Below are 21,977 nucleotides of genomic sequence, written 5' to 3' on the forward strand. Positions count from 1 at the left end.
AAATGAATAAAACTCACCTAATTGTTGATTTCTAGAATTTTATTATTTTCTCCAGTTCTACCTAAAATTCTTATATAAAATAAAGTAATAGATTGCATAGAAAGCCACTGTTAGACCATAGAAGTTGTACACACCAAAATGGCGGGGAATGTAGCGCATTAAAATTGATCCAATAATCATTTTTCCGATGTTGGTGGTTGCAGATGTACAAGAATTTGAAATAAATGGTCTGAAGATGAAAAAAAAGTTTTTAGAATCGTTAAAAAATATTTAGAACTTTTAATTTGAATCTTACCTGCAGTAATTTAGGGGTGCAAAGGAGAGAATTCCAATGAAAATTCCCAAATTTCGCATTAAGAAGTACATTATGAGGTATTCTGGATTTATTGCATTTGCATTTTCGCAGTATAAGAAAGCCTAAGAGAATTTAAAATAAATTGATAAATAAATCAAATCATGAAGGAAAAAGAATTTACCAATCTTGTGGACCAATTGGGATCAACTCCGTAGTGATCTTGTATCCAGTAGCTTCCACAAATTATCAGGAAGATCCCAACAATCAGTGAGCAGCTTTTCAGTTTTGATATTTTGCAGATTTCCTCAAAGATTCTCGGTGAGGACAGAAAGCTTCCAATTATGGCGCCTAAAAGCAATTTTTCATCATAAAAAAATTAATTTTTTTAAGAAATAAATTTTCCTGACCAGTAATGGACCCAAGAAGGCATTGGTGGAGAAAATGAACTCCCAGGAAGAGTTGAGAAATCATTTGAAGCATCAGCAGCAGCACGTAGGTCATCCAGATGAATTTCTTCCAGCACGGAGTGATTTGATGCTGAAATCTCTCAATCAGGCCACTGAGGACGACAAAGAGAACAGCCGCAGTCACCATTGCTTCACTTGATGGTGATCCTGGAGTGCATTCGCAGGTCCCATCGTACTGCTCCAGCCTCAAACGACGATGTTCCCCACGAGCCCACCAATGGGGGCGTGGTTCAGCTAAAACCCATTTCGACAGAGAATTCACGTAGTCAGCAATGAGTCCACTTATAGTTGCCCGCAGGAATATATCCTTGTCCACACCAGCGAGGAGTGGGAGGAAGAAATTAAAGAAAACCGACACACTGAGGCATTTATTGGTGAAGAGGAAGACGTTGGAATAAGAATGAAAACTGAAAGAAATAATCAAATTTTTATTTAAAAAAAATCATGAAAATCTTCTCGAAAAATTCGTTAAAAAAATTACTTTTTCTGCAAGAAGAGATTATGGGAAATTTCGTATTCGTAAATTTTGCAATTCATTCTTGAATCGTTCTTTATTGAAGAAATCCACAAAGTTCTAAACCGACTAACTTACAATTCTAAAAAAAATTGAATAATAACAAAAAAATATCAAAGAATAATTTGATTTCAATTTATTCTGAAAAAAAGATTTTTTTATTAATTAAAGAATTTTAATTTTATCATTGAGTCCTAAAAGTTCTAAACAAAAATATTGAAAAAAAAGTTCCTCAAGCATAAAAATTGGATGAGAATTAGCACGGAGAGAATAAGAATTTATCATTAACCCTTTAACGTTTTTTGGGTCATCGCTGACCCAAACATGAAACATTTTATTTTTTCAATTATTTATTAATGTCATTAATGTAATTGTTTCTCCATGTTACAAATGCATCAAATTCTCGCATAAGGGGCCAAAGAAGACGTTCTGACTGAGAAAAGTCCTCTAAAAAAATTCATAGAATAAAAATCGCGATAAAAGAGCGCATGTTTCAATGTTTTTATGTTCCACGTTGGACGTTAAAGGGTTAATTAAAAAAAAATCAATTACGAGCTAAAAGCATAGCGAAAACATAATTTAAATGTTAATAATTTTGGCGGGACAAGTGCAGACCCAAAAGAAGAGATGAACGATGAGAAAAACTGATTTATCTCGCATTAATACGGGGTGGTGAGGAGGGTTCGTTCAACCCTCTATATGCTGAATTTAGTGTTGTGTATTAACAACAGATTTTGCGAGTTAACTTTCTCAAACCCCTTGGGGGAGAAAAACCCTCTGCTTCTCGTCTATGCTGCTGGTGCTGCGAAGAAGGAGAAAAGGCGAAGATAATATCAAATTATCCAATTGTAATTCTCTCTCCGTGTCATCTATCGGTGTATCAAAATAATAAAAACAGTATCAAGTTGATAAATATTTAATGGGGGTTGTATTTTTCTCCATACATACATCCCTTTCGCCATATAACACAATTATAATTGACCCGATCTCTTCTCGCGCCCTTCTCTATGCTGCGTAATATTATGTTGTTTTGTGAGTACCATATGAGGAGGAATTATGGAAATAGCATTTATATAGGGATCTCTCAAAAACACATCACATCCCTCTCTCTCTTCTCCTCTTCTTTTTTTCTGCATGTCCCATTGTATCTATGCTGTTTGTGTATCATCTTCTTCATATTTTCATAAAGAGATTCAACATCATTTCACATCAATTTCGTACTCATTTTTATATTCATGCGCCACGAACGAAAAACATTTCTCCACCACCCTCTCTCGGGGGTGTGCTCAAAAGCCCGGGCAATTTTGTCTCACAGGCGGAGGGTTGTTAGAAGTGTAAAATGGAAAACATATTTTCCACTTGTGATTATTCAACATATAAAAAGGGGTGCTGTTGTTGATGTTTTTTTGTACCATCATCCAATTATTGTTTACTTGATAATTTGTTTATTTTGACAAAAAGAACCCTCCGCGGAGCACATATGCGGAGGAAAGTCATACATACATTGGGATTTTCACGCGCACCCTCTGCATTGGTGAGAGGGATGAATTCAATGAAAGGGATTTTATTTAATTTTCTGGGTATTAACATTTAAATCCCAAATAATAGCACAACCAGCAGGTTCCTCCTGTGCGTGAAATTTAGTCAGTTATTTTTTACACGACGATTAGGTCTCAATGAATTTGGGTGATGGACGAAATTGGGGTAATAAACATGAGGGTAAGGGGTTGGTCGCATCGCAATTGACTATATAATTCTCACAGAATGAGCGTAAAGTCATTAAATCTCTTCTATATATTCTACAGTCGTTAAAAAAATCTTAGACGAGATTAAATAAAAATGTTTAAAAATAATGCTTCAGGTGAGAAGTTAAAGACTTTATATGAGTTTCTTTATAAAGAAAATTTTTAATTGAAAACAAAATAAAATTTTATTTTTTTATTTAAAAGTTATAAATTCTTTTTAATTCTTTAAAAAATATATATTTTTTAAGAGAATTATTTAAATTTAATTTGATTTGTTTATTTTGCGCAAGAAATTGGCAAAGAAATTAAGAGAAAACACAGTGAGATTGAATTATCATTCACTTTACATTACATAGTATGTACCTACAGTTTACTTTACATATTGAAAAATCTTCTAAAAGAACGTTTCCTAGCATAAATTATTTTTTTTTAAACTAAGGATCGTACCTAAAGCATTATCCTTTATGTATTAGAATTTTATTTTAATTCACAAAAATCCTATTTTAATTTTAAAATAAAATAGGTAGGTAACCTTACCTATATGTACCTAACTAAATAAGGGTTTTGATGAATAAATAAAATTCAAGGAAGAATAAAGATTTTTTTGCTGTAGGCTGGACAAGATGTGGGGAATTCAGTGATTGGGGGATAGTTCTGTGGGGTAAAGTTGAATTTATGCAATGAAAATTCTTCGAAAGGGGGATGCAAATCAACGAATCGCTTTGGCACATCTGGAGGAGGAATAAAGTGAACATCCCATCAATATCCCAAAAACGAATGTATGTGCGCCTCCGTCAGACAAATGGCCACACAATGAATAATCGGAATCTCTTTTTATCGCCCACCCAGCATCCGTGAATGAGGATAAACATAGCGCAGCATAAAAACATGGAGGGTGAGGGAGAATAAATGTCTATTATGTGTAACTAGATAAACGGCGAAGCAATTAAATGGCATGTGCAACCAAATAACGTGTCTAATTGCTAAATTGCCTGCCTATCGCCCATGTATTTATTGGATGTGCGAGGGTGGAATATTGTCACATTGATTGCTATTCCACGCCGGTCCCGGGACGAAATTAAATCACTTCGGTATTATCCTGATCGCACAATTAAATGCTTCCACTGTTGGACGTCAATTTGTGGTCAAATTAATTAAAATCTGACCAATTGCCCGGACATTATGTGAGCCATCATCCAAGCTCTCCAGGTGGTTAAAAATCTTCCAGGCGACAGCAGCTACCACGTTACATATTGCATTTTGTGATTTATGTGATGATGTTTACTGGAAAATCAGTTAAAGGTAATTCGCATTGTTTCATTCAAATCAGTGATTTTTCTTCAGATAAAATTTTGAAAATTTTGCGTTCTTTTCTTCCTTCTTTAGTCTAAAATTATCCCGAAACTTTCGATAAAATTAAAGGGTTTTTTTCAATTTAAAAATTCCATTTTAAAGGATCAAGTTTTCTTTTGCTTTAATTTTGAAAATTTTCACCTAAAATTTTTCCTAGACTTTCAATATGTAAAATTCTTTGTAAAAGATTTTTTTGAATTAAAAGTTCCTTTTTAAGCGACTAAGTTTTCTTTTGCTTTAATTTATTTTGAAATTTTAATTCTTTTCCTTAATATTCTTTTTATTCGCCGCAATATTCTTTAATTTTCCTTATTTTGTAACCTCCTTTACTATTCTCTTGTTTTTTTTATATAAAAATAGAACAAAGGGTCGCATTTTAGACCATTCTCCCCTTCGTCGCTGAAGAAGATTAAAGAGTAGTTTCTATTATTGGGTTGTTTTTTCTTCAATTTTTTAAAGGTCTTTTAATTTTCAGCAAAGCTTTGTAGATTCTTAATTGAGAACTTAATGTTGGAAAGAAATTTATGAAGACTTTTAGTTGAGATTTTTTAAGGAATGAGTTAAAAAAAATCTTCAAAGAAAAGGATGAAAATTAAGTTTAAAAACAAGAATAAAGAAAACAATTTTATTTCCTTTATTTTAGATTATCTTCTTGATTCATTAATAATTTAAGAATTTCAAAAGGATCTTTTTTTATTATTTTTTGGTGAATTAATTATTATCAAGGAACTTCCAAAAATGCTATATATTTGTAATTTCAGTTAGGGGCAGGGTTAAAGGACATTTCCAACAATGTAGCTTAACCAAATGCATTAGCTATAGTATTTTTAAAAACGGTTTATTAAAAGAAATGAAAAACATCCTTGTTGAGCAACAAACAACGAATAAAAATCACAACATGTCTCTTACCAAAAAGGACTTCCAGTAGGGATAATGTTGAAGTAGAGGAAACCACATTATACAGAGAATTGCTTCCTTCCCTTTTAGCTAAGAGGGCGATCCATTGCGAATTGCTGTGTCAACACATTGCTGCATGAAAAGGATATGAAGAATATGCCCAAAAGGGATCCTCGGAGACCGCATGAAAATGAATGGACAATTCGAACAATGTGACTTTTCTTATTTTATTCTGTATTTTACACTAAAATGGTAAAATGTTTTTTTTTCATCTTTAATCCTAAAATTGATAACCTATATAGTACACTTAATAATTATATATAATACAATAATCTATACATTTATTTATAATATTTATACTGGCTCTATTGTAAATTAAAAACCTTTTTTTTGCTGGAACTTTTACATCTCTGACTTGTAGGGTTTAAATAATTTTGGTTTTTCAGGTAATTTCGGCAGGGTGGTTTGGCAACCGCTGATGTCTGTCGACTGAGGTGGCGAGAGGAGTCCCTGTGGCGGATCGGGGATGCACTTGAGTGTGGGGGGAGCCCCACTTGATTCGAGCTTACTCAAATCCGGACTAAGGGAAACACCGTCGCTGTGCGGAGATGCCGGACTCTGCATACCAAGTGGAGGTGGTGTGTGCGATGGTAGCGTCATTGGTGGGGTGTAGTCAGGGTGAATGCCATTGCCGCCGGGAAGCATCGCACCGGGGTATGTTGGCATGTGCACGGGTGCCGCTGCGGCAGTTCGTTGTGGAATGGGGTACGGAGCATAGCGGTAGCCGTAGGAAAAGTGATTTGATGACAACTGTGGCGATATGACCGGAAGTTGGGGTAGAAGATGATGTCCGGGTGGGTAGCCATAGGGGAGTCCAACGGAATTTGCAGCCGCCTGGAGGATTGAGGCGGCAAATGCGGGATCTGAATACACAGCGGCATATGGCCAAGCAACAGCAATTCTCTGGCGTTTGTCCTTCATCCGTCGGTTCTGGAACCACACCTAAAAGACACACAAAATGGTGAAGAAGCAAATTTTTAGACCAAAATGTCCTTGTGCAGTGGGCAAAAATTCGTTATTGCTTCCAAGAAGGATATTTTATTGCAAGAAGCTTCATAAATATAGAGGTTCTTGAGGGAATTATGGGAACAATATACTCACAAAATGCTTCAAAACCAAAAAGTTTTACAAAAATTTTGGGCAGAATAATTATGCTACGTGTTGTGTTTAAACATTTTTTTTTAAAGATTTTCTTTTACTTTTCAAAAATTTTCTTCAAATTTTTGCATAAAGAAAATTTGAAATTCTTCAAATTCTTTCACAAGGAAAAATTGAAATTCTTCAAATTTTGTAAGAAAGATCATTAAAAAGTCTTTTAATTGGAAAATTCAATATGTAATTTTTATTTTTCAAATACCAGAGCTTCAAAGAAAAGCTTTAAGTTTAATTACTTAATTATTTATGCACTAATTAATTAATTGATAAAATTTTTCTTAAGAAATTCAACCCTCTTCAAATGAATTTCACGTTCAAATATTTATTTCCCAAAAGCATCCAATGTTCCATTAATTTTCGCATGAATCCTGCAATACCTTTCCCAGTTTTATTACCCAAAAAAAAAGGTTTGCTTTCTACCTAAATTCGCTGAATGCAAATTTTTGTAAAATTTCACCCAAAAATCTCTCAATAACCTTGGACGAAGAGAAGAGTCTCTCTCTTTCTTCCATTTCTTTTCGCTATTTGTCGCATAATTATTAATTTGTGACTTTTTGTGGAAAATTGCACATTCCTTCTGTATATTTCTCCACTAAAGCATGACACAAAATGATGACTTTAAAATTACCATCAGTCGTGTCTTTTTTTTTTAAATTTCATCTCCGACGCGGATGGTCAAATATATATATTTGTATACATATGTAGTGAGAGGTATGTTGGGAGAGGGGTGTCCAAAAAAGAAATAAATAAAAAAATGAGTCGTCTTATGGAGAAAACAAAGGCACTTTTTGACTTGAGAGATTGATGAAGAACACAGAGAAATATCGAGGTTTGGTCACTTAGCACCCATGTGGCAAAGTGTTATTATAAAATGTCTTTATTTTCGGTAGCCGCGCTTTAGCCATCACTTGCCAATTATACATATTTTATTAACTGCTAACAGCTTATTTAGAATTTCGAGTTATAACCTCTTGAAAAATATAATATATTGTAACCGAAAACTTTAAACTCATTATCACATACATTGAATTTTTTTTTGTATATTGTATTATGATGGTGTGTCTCACTCTTCTTGGGCTATACGATGCTGCTGCTGCTGCTGCTGCCCAATAAATGTCCGCGCGCGAAGTGGCCATACACCATGAGACACACGGGATGCGGCTAAACATCAAAGGTACACCATTGTGTGAACTATAATAATCTTACTATTGTTTCAATTAGGAAAGGTTACTCCTCACCAAGCGGAAAAAGGGAAACCGTGAAATTATTTCCACTTATTTAACACGTGTTAAAGGACGCTCTGTATACCTACAGATTTTTCTTTTATAAATTAATTAACATAAAACAAAAGGGAAATTGGAAGGGGTTGCAAGAAGAATTGATTTATCATAAAAACATGTTGGTAGAAAAGGTCAATTATTTACAAGAAAAGCCCTAAAATTTTGCAGAGAGACGAAAGCTCTGAGGGAAAAATTAAATTTTTTTCTTCTTATTGACGGATGATTTCTCAAATTAAAATTGAAAAATCTGCGTATTAAGAGTAAAATCTGACTTGAAGAATAGGAAATACTTCTCAATTTCTATTGGGATCAATTGAGAAAACGCGGTAAAGATTTTCCAAAAAAAATATAAAGAATGACGTCATTATTGTGTTCTTTTTTTTTTAAACCCCCCCAAAAACCATGGTAGGTCTAGCGAACATTAGAGTTCATTTTTGACCGACATAACCAAGTACAAAATTAATACAATTAGAAAAACATAGATACTAAACTAAACACTTTGGGCGGCCATTAATTATTGTGTTTTTAGCTGTGATTCTTTTTAATCAATGAAACGATTAAGATACTGCTTTGTCGATGATTTTACATACAGACAGAAGGTGCTTAATGATTCATGCATTCAAAAAGACACAAAGCACTGTAGTGACGTCATTTATTGTATTTTTATGGGAAAATAGTAAAGCTGACGATTTTTTAAAATTATTTTTATTTCTTATCAGCAAGATCATGAGTTGATTCCTTGAATAAGGGGTTTGTCTATACAGAATCGAATAAACTCCTTTGTTCCCGTAGAATTTCTATATTTTTTTGAACAATTATAGAAAACGGTCTAATATGATCCCAAATAGGTCCAAATTTTAGTTAATTTTTCTTTAAATATTTTTTGAGCTCTTGAGAATTTTCTGTTCCAAGAATTATGTTGTTGTGTAGTTTAAAATTAATTTATTTAATTTTAATTATGTGTAGATTGTTATGGAGACTTTCCCCTCCCTTTTTGACGAAAAATGTGATAACTGCAGAGTGAGTTAAATTAGTTTTTTGTAATTTTCTGTGAGAATTTTCCTTTGTGAAGAAAAGCCACCTAATGTCCAACTTAATGTATTTTCCCTAGAGCCTGAAGATGGAAATAAACATTTCCGAAACGTCGCTGAATGCAAACAATTGCATTTTTAATCATCCCCCGCTGACCGAATTCCGAACAATTTTCCTACAATTTTGCACGGTCGTAAATCTTGTCTTTAAATATTGTGCATAATATCCTTTCTCTTCTTGCGCTTATCCAATCTTTTAACTGATCATATCTTTCACTTACGTTTAATCGAATTTTATTTATTGATTTTAACAATTAAATTACGTTATTATTGTAATTATTAATTCATTAATTGCTAAAATTTTCAAATTAGAATTTCATTTACATTCAAATCATTAAAAATACAATAATTACGAGAAATATTCAAAATATTTTGAAGTAAATAATTAAATGAAATTACAATTTCATCCAAATAATTGAAAATCTAGCACAAATTAGGTGCTATGATTAGTCAATATTATATAATGCTTTCAATAATGGAAGAGCTTGCAACCAATTTTTTCCCTTTTCAATCTCTCGATTTTTTTTCAAAATATATGATTTCCATAAATCTTTAATCCTTTTTAACGGAACATCTTTAAACGATTGGGCTATTAAAAAGCATGGCGTCGAAAATAAAATTGAAAACTTGTGTGAATGGTCGTCAATTTGTCACACAGAGACTTCCCCCATTTGGTGGTTTTTACTCCCACGAATGAGAAGAAACCGCGCGTCTTGTATTTTATTTATTTTTTATTTCAAAGACAGAGGGGTCTTCTAAAAAAGGAAACTCATTGGACGAAGAAAAAAATTGCCTCTCACTTATGTAAAATGAATGACTGTTTATATTTCTTAGCAGTTAAATCATGTTGTATTAAAGTGGCACTCAATATGCTGCGAGAAACAATTATCCAGTGTGTTTGAGGCACATGGAAAAATTAGTTTTATGGATTTCTTTACCACATTTCACACCTCCAAACCTCGAAAATGTCATCGTGGTTTTTTCTCTTTCACTAATTTTATAAATATTTTCTTCCCACTGTCGAATTGATCATCTTTTTTTTCCTCAACATTTAACATCCAATGAATTCTATTTCTGTTCCATACAAATCCCCTGAAAAATGATTCTTTTCATGAGAAAAAGTAATATCGTGAGAATTTTATACTTCCAAAAATGACTAATTTCTTTTGAAGGCTTTTCAATACGACGCTGAGTAATGTGAAAGAAGGGATTGAAAGCGCCCGGAAGTGTTTGCCTCTCTTTTAATGGAGTATTAATTGACGCCAGTGAAGCCTCCGCAAGAAGCACTTGAAACTTCCCATAACTTTATCAAATCTTAAATGCCCTCAATGGCCCATTAAGCACATGTCAGATAATTTTTCCCCATAAGAATTTTGTCATTAATTTTAACCAAATTAGACTTCTTTTTAAAAAAGTTTCTTGTCTTAATTGGGCTATTTGGGTGTATTTTGTATCTTTAAATTGCTGGCCAAAAAATTATTTTATATCCATTCAATTCCTTTACTCATTTAGGGACTTTCTTTCATATTAGACTGCTGAAGTTGACCCAATTCAATTTACAAAGATTTTCTTCGCTCTATCTATTCTATTTCATCCCAAAAACTTGCATTAAAAAAGGCAAATAATTTTGATTTTCAACTGCGATAGAAATCAATTAAAGTCCAACAGAGAATTTTCTCTTGTCCTTTATGTATATAAATTGTATATGGTAATGTTTAATGGTTTTTGGCATGGAACTTCTTACAAGAATTCTCCAAAAGGAAGCAGAGATATTTATGAAAACTTTAAAGGGTTTTTCCAAACAAAAAGACAAACCTTTATTGTTGATTCGGGTAAATTGAGTTGTGCCGCCAATTCGCATCTTCTTGGTCGTGAAACGTAATTTTCCTTGAAAAATTCCTTCTCTAGCCTAGACAGTTGATCCCGCGTGAATGCCGTCCTGTACCTTCGTACCGATGGGTCAGCTGGAGCTTGATTGTCCGTACTTGAATTTGATCCATCTGCAGGGGAAAAAAATATTAAATAATTTTTATATTCCTTTAAATGACGATAATACTGTAAAATAGGGTAAATTTGACACGTCTTTATATGAAAAATGTTCCAGAATGTCTTACGCTTGAAATAAAAATACAGAAATATCGTAGAAAAAGGCAAAGAAAACTATTTTCGGCTCATTATCCTTATAGTTGTGTGAAATATTGTATTTGCCAAGAAAATAAATTTACAGAATCCGATTTTGATAAAAATAATTTATAAACTAGGAACATGACAAACAAATTTAATTTTATAATTTTATTTCAAATTTGACTACTGGAATTGAAAAATCTCAAAAGGACTTTTTAAACTTTCATTTTTTAAATATTCATTAAGAATTAGTGGATCGATTTTGATAAAAAAGAACATTATGAGCAATTTTGTAAAATCTGACTGCAAATCTTTCAGAAAATTAGATAGATTCGAGTTAGACTACCCCAAAGATTTTTATTACCTAATTGAATCATTAAAAAAATTATTATGAAAAATTTTGATTAGATTTTAAAATTTATTTGAATCCATTTTTCGTCTTCAGAATCTAACAACGGCAATTTGAAACTGAGAAATGGTTTTTTAAGGATTAATACTAAATTTACGATTAAGTCAAATTCTTATTTACTTAAAATCAAACTAAAACACCTCAAAGGTTCTCTTTAAACTGAATCAGCTTACTAAAATATTCATTTAAAAAAAAAACGTTAAAATAACTTTAAAAATATTATTTAAAGTTTCTGAAACAAAATTAAACATCCTAATAAATCACAAAGTTGATTTAAATGAATCACGTGTTAAATTGGGCTAGCTTAATATATATTTATACCTATATCTACCTATATACGACCCACTGTTCCAATTTACCCAAGTGACAGTATTCTCCTTCATATATATATATAGCAAATCAATAGACATTATATATTCTGTTATTTTTTGCAAAATAATAAATAGGATATTTTAAACATTCCCAAACATTTCTGCAGTCTTGCCAAAATTTTCTTGTTTTTCCAACAAACACGGGAATCCTCTCATTGCTGATCATCATACTTTTCCCATAATATATGGCCTTAATAAAAACACGGTCAACAATGTATCTATGTTACTGTATATTACACAGTGTGTCTGCATATAGAACCCTTCGTATATATAATAGGGAAAAATAACTTTCCCGAAAAACCAGACTTGTGCTGAGTGAGAATTTTGGGGAGAAGAAAGTCTGTGCAGCAATTTGGACATGCGATTGAGGAGCATAAATATTTGATGGCACTAAGCGGAGCAAGGAAGATTCCTGGGATGGCAAATTGTGTCGCCCGATGGTAGGGACGAAGAGGAAGTTTGCCCTGAGTCACACGTTTTTCCCCCTTAGGAGGTTGCGCGAAGGATGCCATTGAGGGCGGCGCCAGAGAGTGGTGAAAATGGGATTTTGTCTCACAAAACGTGAAAATCTTCCATGGCAGCTACACACGCCTCTCTCATTGAAAATACTGCGGGGAGAATAGAATTTCAGCGCACCGCATTCGTTTTTCCAGCAAAGAGAAATCCTCATGAGTTTGGGGGAGATTTTCGTAACGAAGGAATGCTTTTTTGCCTACAGCGTGGGAGGAGGATGCTACACCACCCTCATTGTTGAAGGGGGTGGAAAATGTAGGGTAGACGTTTCTTGGGAGTTTTAGATTCGCATTAAACCTATACCTACCTGTGCAAAAATGAGTAAAAATGAGTCGAAAGAAAAAAGTTCAAAACGAAAAAGAGATTATCTAACGTTGTGCAGAGATAAGGGAGACAGGGTAAAGGGTCATGGGGTTTTGAGGGAGAGAAAAAACAACACACATACCTTTGGTGCAGTAATGTGGCCTAATCGAATTTTCATCCTAATCCCTTTAAAAGGTGCTTAGGTGATAATGACGCAAAAATTAGTTGAGAAATAAACTAAAAGGATTTACTTTATGACATAATTGTATACCTCCCATATTTCGTACCATCCTTCTGGGCAAGAGAGACACTGAGGGTGGGTTCAAAGGCGAAATTATTTATTACCCCCTAACGGCATAAACTGAGGGTTGCAGTTTTCGAAAAAAAAAAAAAGAATTTATTGTTCTGGAAAATCCTCCAAGAAATATTCTTCGGTTAAACCTTATCGCTTATGTACTCTCACTCACTCCCTTTGTAGAAATTCCTCAACGTACCCCCCTTCATCCTTTCCAAATAGTACTCACCCAGCGAAATGGAGGCCAATGTGAGTTTACCGGAGAAAAAAAAAAGGAGAAGAAAAAGTTTTCAAGGCACCCAAAACCTTTGAAATCCACCGACCATTTATGACTTGTAAATTATTTTATTGCGCACCATCATTAGGTGCACCATGAGATTTTTTTCTCTCCTTTATCTTTTATCACTATATTGACAATTATGTATTACTAATTTGGGATTTTTTTTCCAATAGACTCGTATTTATTTTGAACACAAAACCACCGTCTTTTTCATCATCAACAAAAAAAAATTTCTCTGCAAATTCTGCCCAAGAAAAAACTCACAAAGTCAATTAAATCATTTCCGGATATAATGGCGATGTGTGTGAGAAAAAAAAAATGACGAGGAAGATGCAATTGAAAGTGTTGGCGACTAATTTCCGTGCGAGGCACTTGAGTGAGGAAGGAAGATGCACACCAAAGAGACTCTCCGTCTAGTCATCTTGAAGTGGTCTCTGTGCAAAAAAAAAAGATCCTCCTGATTTGCCTTCTAAACGATCTCAAAGTGGATCTCTTTGTTGTACAAGCAGAATGTGCTGCTGCAATGCACTTAGCACGTGTTTTATGGGTCTCTCTGATGTTGTGAATACTCTCTGGTTGGAGGAGAATGAAGAATTATACCTACTTTACCATCATTTGCTGTGGGTAGTTTTTTTCTCTCAGTGTTATTTGCACAGCCAAAAGATTCTTTCGTGTACTAAGAATGGAGAGAATGGAGCACTATTTGATGCAATATATCACCCACATATTTATGCTTCTTTTTTTGGGTGAAAGTGATTTCTTTGTGGTCCTGATTATAATGAAAGAATTGAATAAGGGAACGTATTGAAGAGGACACGAGTATGAGAAAATTTAACGTGAATTTGCAGAAAAGAAAGTTTATTAAATTAAATAATATTTAGTGATTTTCCTTTGACGAAAAAAGAATAAGCCATTAAAATTCTAAAAAGTTTTTGAAAATCTTAAACCAGAAATAATAGATGTTCTTTTTTAGGGAAGTTTCATTTATATAATATCCTTTTTGAAATAAAAAGCCTTTAGCGACAGGATTGTTTAAATTAATTTTAAACATAGACTATTATCCGCTTAATCTAGAGTATTTTCGATTTAAAAAGCTCCAAAAGACGCAAAAGACGAACATAGATTAATAAATTCTAAAGGATTTAAGAGAGAATAGAATCATGATAATGGGCCTTAATCAGCGACCAAGAAACCCTTGAAATTCGCTTGAAATCTTGAAATTTCAGTACAAAATTTTAAGATTTCATTCACCCCACAAGTCAGTAAAATACAGAAAAATTTTTAAATTTAATTTAAAAAGAATACCTTCGTCGATTTACGCTAAATACAAATTCAAGAATCCCTTCATAAATTATCACAAAAATTAATATTGCTTATCTTCCGAGGCGAACGAGAAAAAAAACGTGTTAAAAGATGCTGCGCGTGTTACAAACTTCGCAGTATTTGAAATTCATTAATCGCGTAAAATTAGTATTTGCTGTTTCTGGTGTCTCCAACTCTCGTGTAAATTGAGACCATTTATAAACTAATAATTCTCGTTTATACGAAAACCCAAGAGACTTTAAAATTTATTTAGCCAAATTAGCGCACTCCTATTAACTAATGTTTGTTGGGTTTTCATGCCGAAAAAGCTCTGAACAATTAATATTCGGGACTTTTTCATAATTTTATGTATTCATCTGTGTGCGGTGGATGGTAGACAGAAAAATATTTTATTAAAAGATGATGGAATGCGTTCGTGATTTTACTTTTTGAAACATTTTATTTTTGGCAAAAGTATTAAAATGTTTTTTGAAAGAAAACTTCATAAATGTATTTTATAGCTTGATGCTTATTAATTTAATTACATAGCACATCGTGTGCCTATTTCTGTTTACTTCATCACACGAGAATTTTCTGTGTCTGCCTTTAATCTGTTGTAATTGAATCATTAATCAATCATAAGCATGATTGATTGATGATCATCGGCTATTCCTCCATGAGGAAAGGAGGAAAGTTATTTATCGGAAGTACACAAACATAATTAATTGTGGCATTTATTAAAAAGGATAATTTCTCTATTTATATATGCTTTTTGATGATGAAAATGTTTGAAAGAAAATCTTAGCATTTGTGCAAAACGTGCTGAGGAATTTCTTGAGTAAATTACTTGCTAATTTTTCAAAGAAAATCAGAAGTTTTTGTAGGGGAAGATGGGGGTAATTTGGCCATTTTGCAAAGCTAATAATGCATTTTTTCCAGCAATAAATAATCAATTTTAGCTAAATTAATAGAAAATTAAAGATAAGTAAATTCTGTTTGCATTTAAGATTTAATTTTATGGTGAAAAAGGAATTTATTCATTTCAGAGCTTTCATGCATTCATGACGTCATTCGAAGATACATCATGGAAAAGGAAAATCTGACAGAGTCAAATAAGATTTGAGAAAAATCAAAGAAAATTTTCATTGTTAACTGCTAATTAATCAAACAAACTCTAAAATAATTGACCAAAGATACATAAATCACGCCCCTATTGTAATTAAAAAAATGATTAAAGTGAAGCATAAATGGGCGGCATCTGAATTAAAAACTTAAAATTTACTGAGCTTTTTTATTAAATATTTTAACCCTCTGTCAAATTATTCTTGCTTACATAAAATTCACAAGATTTTCACTCTCTGTCTAATGTATTTTTATCTTCGATTAAGACCTCCTCAAAGTGATTAAACTCCTTTTTATCTTTTCCTAATTTTTTTCAGGCCACAATACAATTTTATTTTATTCTTTTTAATGTATATTTTTTTTAAATATTTTCTTTCGATAAATTAAAAATTAAAAATTCCATTAAAATTCGAAAGAATTTTTTTCCAATGCAACAATGGACCCCTTCTTGGCACACAGAGCGTTAACAAGGAGTAACTAAACATGAATGTATTTGCTTACCATTGAGAGGCGGCGTGGGTGGTGGCGTGGAAGACTTTGTGTACTGCGAAGGCATCAGGTCGATTATAATCTGCTGCTGCTGATCTCTTTTGGGTGCGTTAATGGAATATGCATGAAATCCTTGCATTATAGTGTCCGCGGTGCTTACAATTAGAAGCCCCTTTTGCACTATTTTTTTTTGGACAATATTTCAGTCTCCACAAAATCACTTTTTTTGTGCAAAAAACTCCTTCAAACTTGAATTATAATTTCGGTTTTTAAGGGTAGAATTCACTTCGGGGGTGGAGATATTTTTCTTGGATAATTTTGAGTAAAAACCAAATCAAAATAAAACTTTGGGAAAAAAGTTTTTTGAAACACGAGATAGCTCGAGAAGGAGAGAAGCACACGATATTCTTGCGTTCGACCGACAACAACTGGCCACTGGTGCTGAATGTTTGGTGTGGTGGATGGTTGGATGGGAAGTGATGTGCCTCTGGGTTGAGTAGGAGAATTTGTGAAAGGCAGGGTATACCCTGCTGTTGGGCGGAGCCATGAGATGCGCATCCAGCCAATGGGATTCACGTGAATGGAACAGAAGTGCGCCCGAGATGAATTGATAAGCGACTCTGGTGGATTCGATAAATATTTTATCCATTTTATATTCAGCAACATAGTGGGGAGTTAGCATATAATCTGAAATAATGTTTTAAATGAGGCGAAATGTTCCATATTATACGGGGAGCTTTATTCGTTCGGGGGTGGAAATGGCGGGCGCACGGAAATACGAGCCCCAGCCTCATTCCACTGCTCAGTTATTAATCATTGAGGATTTTATAAGCACAGGGCTGGCTTTCTTTACCACCCACCATGTAGCCTCCCCCCCCCCTCCCCGCAGCCTGGTTGTGTATGGACCAGTTGATGCTGAGCTGGCGGCGAGAGGGGGGTGGAAGGACGCACACAGCATATAATATTGTGTTTGGAGGGAAAGGATGCATTAAGAACATTTTATGAGCTTTTATTCTCTCTCCCACCACACAACCCCCACCCCTTTGTGCTTCTCTAAAGCTCTCGCAGTTTGGGATGAATTTTCATATATAGCACAAAATATATATGTAACGTGCAGCGTAATTGTTCTATATAATTGTTTAATATATATGTATATTGTATATGTAATATACCACATACATAACATACATATATAGCAGCTATATCAGCAGCGTGAGTGAGGGAATTTATCCCACCACACCTCCCAAAGCAATTTTCCAACAATTTATTATTGTTGGCAAAGTTTTAGCCAGAGTGTAAGCTCTGTATACGCTCTGGCAAGGAACGTCGAGGAAGGATATTTGATTAGGACATTTATGAGCTTTATAATCGACAATTATGCTGCTTATGTACAATTTTCAAACTGTTTATTATCTGATACGGTATCAGAAGCCAAGAGATAAGCACACCCACTTTTATGATATTCAATGCAATACATTCAAAATATATATGTTATGTAGGTATGTAGACACACCAAATATATGTATATAGCTTCATTCTTTCGCTCCTTTGCTTTTTATTAAATGCCAACACATTTTCGGATGCTTGCTATACAAGTATATGTACGTTTGCAAGCTATGACGATGGTATATATACAACGTTCAACCCCTCTCTGTATATATCTCTGGTACAATATTGAGGTAAAATGGCTCTTTAGGGAGAATGGAGTTTTCTTCTCTATTTTCCCTTCTAATGAAAATCGCTAATTGGATCATTTTCACGCAATATTCTCTCTCTTATTCGTCCTTCTTCTACACAACGTTTATTTTTGCAATAAGCTCCAGTTTTTGCCTTAACCAGATAATCAAGATATTTCGTACCTATGTATATAGCAATATGTCTGAATTATGTTGCATTATTTGAAATAATTCAAGGATTAGAAACTAAGAGTTAATTTAGGAAATTAATTTTATTATAAAAAATCCCTGAAAACTTAGAAAACTTGAAATTATAATGATCCTGATTGAGTAATTGACTATTGGGAAATCTATGATTTTTCCTATCAAGTAAAATTAGAGTTAATTAGGTGAAAATCTTTAATCTTAACAGATTTTCCCATAGAAATAATATCACTTTTCATTGATTTGTTTTGTTTTATTATGAAAAAATCATTTAAAAAGTTTACAAATGAGCAATACTTGAGGATTCTTCAAGGTAAAATTTTATTGACTTTCACTCCAGCTGTAATCAACCGATTTTTAAAAATCTACCTGTTTTGCTAAGGTTAGGTACTTTCCTCACCTTTCTAAAGACTAGCAGATTTTTGAAAATCGGTCAAGCCCAGGGTCAAGCCGTATTTTTTGGCAGTTTCGGCAGCTTTTTTTTGGTGAGCCGCGAATTCATTTTCTTTTAAAATTTTTTTATCAGTGACAAAAAAAAATACTTTTCATTAAAAATCATTCAAAATAATTGATTTTTAACGGCCATTTTAAGACCAATAGTTGATAAATCAATCACATTTCAGTATATTCTGAAATATTATTATCTGATTTGAAAGAATTCAGATTTAAATGGTAGTTAAACTTTTTTCTTTCTTTTCACATCTTGTTTTCTTAAGAGCAATTTACGAAATTGTATCAACGTAATTTACGTAGTTCATTAACACTTGGAGGATCGCGGTTTTTAACCTCAAAAGTTGTATCTTCGTTTTCTTTTAAAAGAAAATGTTTTTCCAAGTTTTCTTTCGACGATCTTGAAGTAATGGAACTTCCCTACACACAGATGTAGAATTTATCACGATATGTTCAAGAGATTTTTATTCTGTGACGATATAAAAATTGTCGAATTGGCCACTTTGGCCAGCAAAATCCTCCAAAGGTTAAAGACTGTTTTTCAGTGTTCTTATGAATTTTCAGACATTATTTAAGGCAACTTTAACCATTTTAGCTTATATTAATTCGATTAAACTAAAATTCAATTTAAAATATTAGTAAATACATAATGTCCTTAATTTTGTATTAATTTTTCATGTAAATCGAATTAAACATATAAATTTTTTAATTGAGAGAAAATCTTATAGAAACGAAAACTTTTTCTTTCATTTTAACTTTATTCATCTCTGTTTTACAATGTTTGTCATATCTTCATGAGTCCTTGGGCGTATTAGCGTTGACCAACCTCCAGAGCAAAATCAAGGAAAAGCTCCATCTCAGGATACTTATGTATAAGCCAGGATAACAAATTTCCTTCATTCACTCTATACTACATAATGTGAACCCTTATGTGGATGATTTATACATAAGGCTGAATATTCAAAATCTTTTTATCTCTATCATAATTTCTATGAAGGGCCCACAAGGGACTGCGATACAACTACTAAAAATTTTATAGACTAACGCAAGAGCGAGAGAGGAGTTTGCTGAACTTGCTGAATAATCAGCAGCTAATTCCACACTGATGAAGTCTTTCGCATGAAGTCTCTCTGGTGAGATGAAAAGAAAAAAAATTTCCACAAACACAGAAAATGAAGACAAAGTGAAAGTTCCCGTCGGAGGTGCCCCTTCAAGAGAGGCGGAGAAAATCTTTGAGCAAAAGAAGTCAAAAGAAGGAGAGGAAGTTTGACGCTAAAAGATGAAGGGAAAAGAAGATGACAAAATAAGAGAACTGTGTTCCGAAAACCATAAAAATTAAACTGTGCGGTTGAGTGTAAACGAATCACTCTGGAGTCCCGCATCCTCAACACCCCATCGTTAGTTTACCACCCCCGCAGTGAATGTTGTCCTCTATTTTCGGTAGTTAGTTCCACGAAGAATTCACAACATTTTACGCTTAAATTGTAAAAATATAAAACACACAGACAAGAATTTCTCCGCACCTCTTCTTCGCTGGACATTTGCGGGGGCGGAGTACGTGGGGAGGGGGGCGACTCTCTGGGCATGAAATTCGTCCAACAATGACGATGACGAATGTCCGCATTGATTTTATGGGATAGTTTCTGACCTATCGGTAGCAATATACCATGCGGGGAGAAGGCAATAACTCCGTGTTAAGGAAATTTTCTCGAGACGAAGCAATTTCAGTGGGATTGTAAAATATTTACTAGAAGGTCGCTATCGATTATTAAAAATGTTCCCATCTTCCTGCCCTTCACCATTCTTCAGCTTTGGCTTTTGTCTTGCCAAATTCTCAGTGAGCGAGAACTTTTTTTTTGGGAAGGTGAAAGAGGAAAAAGGGGAATTTATTTGCACAAGAAGGAATCCTCTGGAAAATTTATGAAAAGTTCCAGGCATAAGTTCTTCGCTTTCTACCTCTTTAAAAGATTCACAACTGAATGTGGTCGGTTCGATTTCTATAAATTAATAGCTTAATTCACAATCTCTTTTAATTTTCTGAATATTTATTATACTGAAGAATCTTTCCTATAACTGTTCTAGTTAAGATTAGGAGTTTTTGAAATATTTTTCTCTTTACATTTTCAATAAAAAAAATTAATCCGGATTTGCCAAAGAATTTTTAAAGTTTTTTTCAAAGTGATTTCTATTGCCTAGAAAAATCAATTCTCATACCTAAATTCTTGTTTTGCGTAAGAAATTCTAAAACATTTTTTCAAACCGAATGCATTAGAATTTCATTAAGATAAAAATGATTTTTGGCAATTTTTAGACACTCAAAGCTATCAAAGAAAATTTTCCACGTGTATTAAATATGTAAAGCACAATGGACAAATTTGGGTTAAGAATAATTTAAAGGACTCTATTCACAGTTGTTTTATTTTAAATTAAAAAAAAAAATTAAAAAAAGCCCGTAAAATCTTTTTGTTTTCCCTATTGGATCAGATCAGCGGAAGAAAAATGCAAAATAATTGTGAAGAAATTGAGTTAAAATGCGAAATTCAGTCTTAGAGATAGATTCTGATAAAAATCTTCTCTTTCTTTCATTAGGTACAATTCCTCAGTTATAAGATTTTTGGTATTCTGGGAAAAATCTTATAAGATTTTGACATTTTATTTCTTTCTTTAATCCTTTAAGGTTTTTTGGGTCATACGCTGACCCAAACGTGAAACATTTTATTTTTTCAATTACTTATGAATGTAATTGTTTTTCTATGTTAAAAATGCATCAAATTCACGCATAAGGGGTCAAAGAAGACGTTCAGAGTGAGAAAAGTCCTCTAAAAAAATTCATAGAATAAAAATCGCGATAAAAGAGCGCATGTTTCAATGTTTTTATGTTTCACGTTGGACGTTAAAGGGTTAAACGGATTTCTGAAAGAAAATTACTTTTTACAGAGCTCTTTAAAGTTCTTTCTTACTGTTTTTTTTTAATAACTAATTCTTTGTTTTTTTTATTGAACGATAACAGAACGATTAAAAACTCTATCTGTTAAAATCTTATAACAAACTTTTAAGTTGTTAGAAAAGAAGAGAAAAGATTTTTATCGGAATCTTTCCTTTAATCTAATCTGCTCTAAGATTATTCCGATTGTTTGATTTTGAATAATTTTGAACATTCAAATACATGTACCTGAAAGGCCTGAAGAAGATCTTATTTGAATCGAAATGTCACCGTAACAGAACATCCTCAGAAGCAATGAAGCATATGTTGCATGTATTTAACAAAGTAAATTAGATACAAAGGGGCGTATTTTTTGGGCAAATTTTAGTGCTGATTCTGTCTAGAATTTTGTTCTTTCTTGAACATTTTGTAAGATTTTTTTTACAGTTTGAGTCTTTCAATCAAGACCATTTTACCGGTTCTAAAATTGAGTTCCCGAATCTTTTGAAATTTTTCTAAATTCAATTTTAGAGCAAAGAAAAGAATTAAAATTCCCTTCTCAATGCCAGATATTTAACACAAAAATAAAATCAAATAAACCGCTTGAGAAGTTGTTGAGATTTTAACTTACCTGAGAGCTACCAAATGCATATAGCTGA

At 33.0% G+C, this 21,977-nt stretch overlaps 2 protein-coding genes across 2 annotated transcripts; both read right to left on the reverse strand.

Annotated features, from left to right (window-relative positions):
* Nucleotides 1–21: 21 nt before the first annotated feature.
* Nucleotides 22–1,374, reverse strand: LOC129791550 (glucose-6-phosphatase 2). Its single transcript, XM_055829728.1, has 5 exons — nt 1,244–1,374; nt 703–1,169; nt 477–643; nt 296–417; nt 22–229 (listed from the first exon to the last, which is right to left on the reverse strand). Exons 1-5 carry the CDS (start codon nt 1,297–1,299, stop codon nt 58–60), a joined length of 984 nt encoding a protein of 327 aa, XP_055685703.1. The 5' UTR covers nt 1,300–1,374; the 3' UTR covers nt 22–57.
* Nucleotides 1,375–5,491: 4,117 nt separating this feature from the next.
* Nucleotides 5,492–16,575, reverse strand: LOC129791551 (segmentation protein even-skipped). The gene is made up of 3 exons (XM_055829729.1): nt 16,078–16,575; nt 10,673–10,857; nt 5,492–6,273 (listed from the first exon to the last, which is right to left on the reverse strand). The coding sequence occupies exons 1-3, from the start codon at nt 16,202–16,204 to the stop codon at nt 5,674–5,676; spliced, it is 912 nt and encodes a 303-aa protein (XP_055685704.1). The 5' UTR covers nt 16,205–16,575; the 3' UTR covers nt 5,492–5,673.
* Nucleotides 16,576–21,977: the final 5,402 nt, after the last annotated feature.

This window comes from Lutzomyia longipalpis, chromosome 3 (assembly GCF_024334085.1).
Source record: "Lutzomyia longipalpis isolate SR_M1_2022 chromosome 3, ASM2433408v1".
Lineage (NCBI taxonomy): Eukaryota > Metazoa > Arthropoda > Insecta > Diptera > Psychodidae > Lutzomyia > Lutzomyia longipalpis.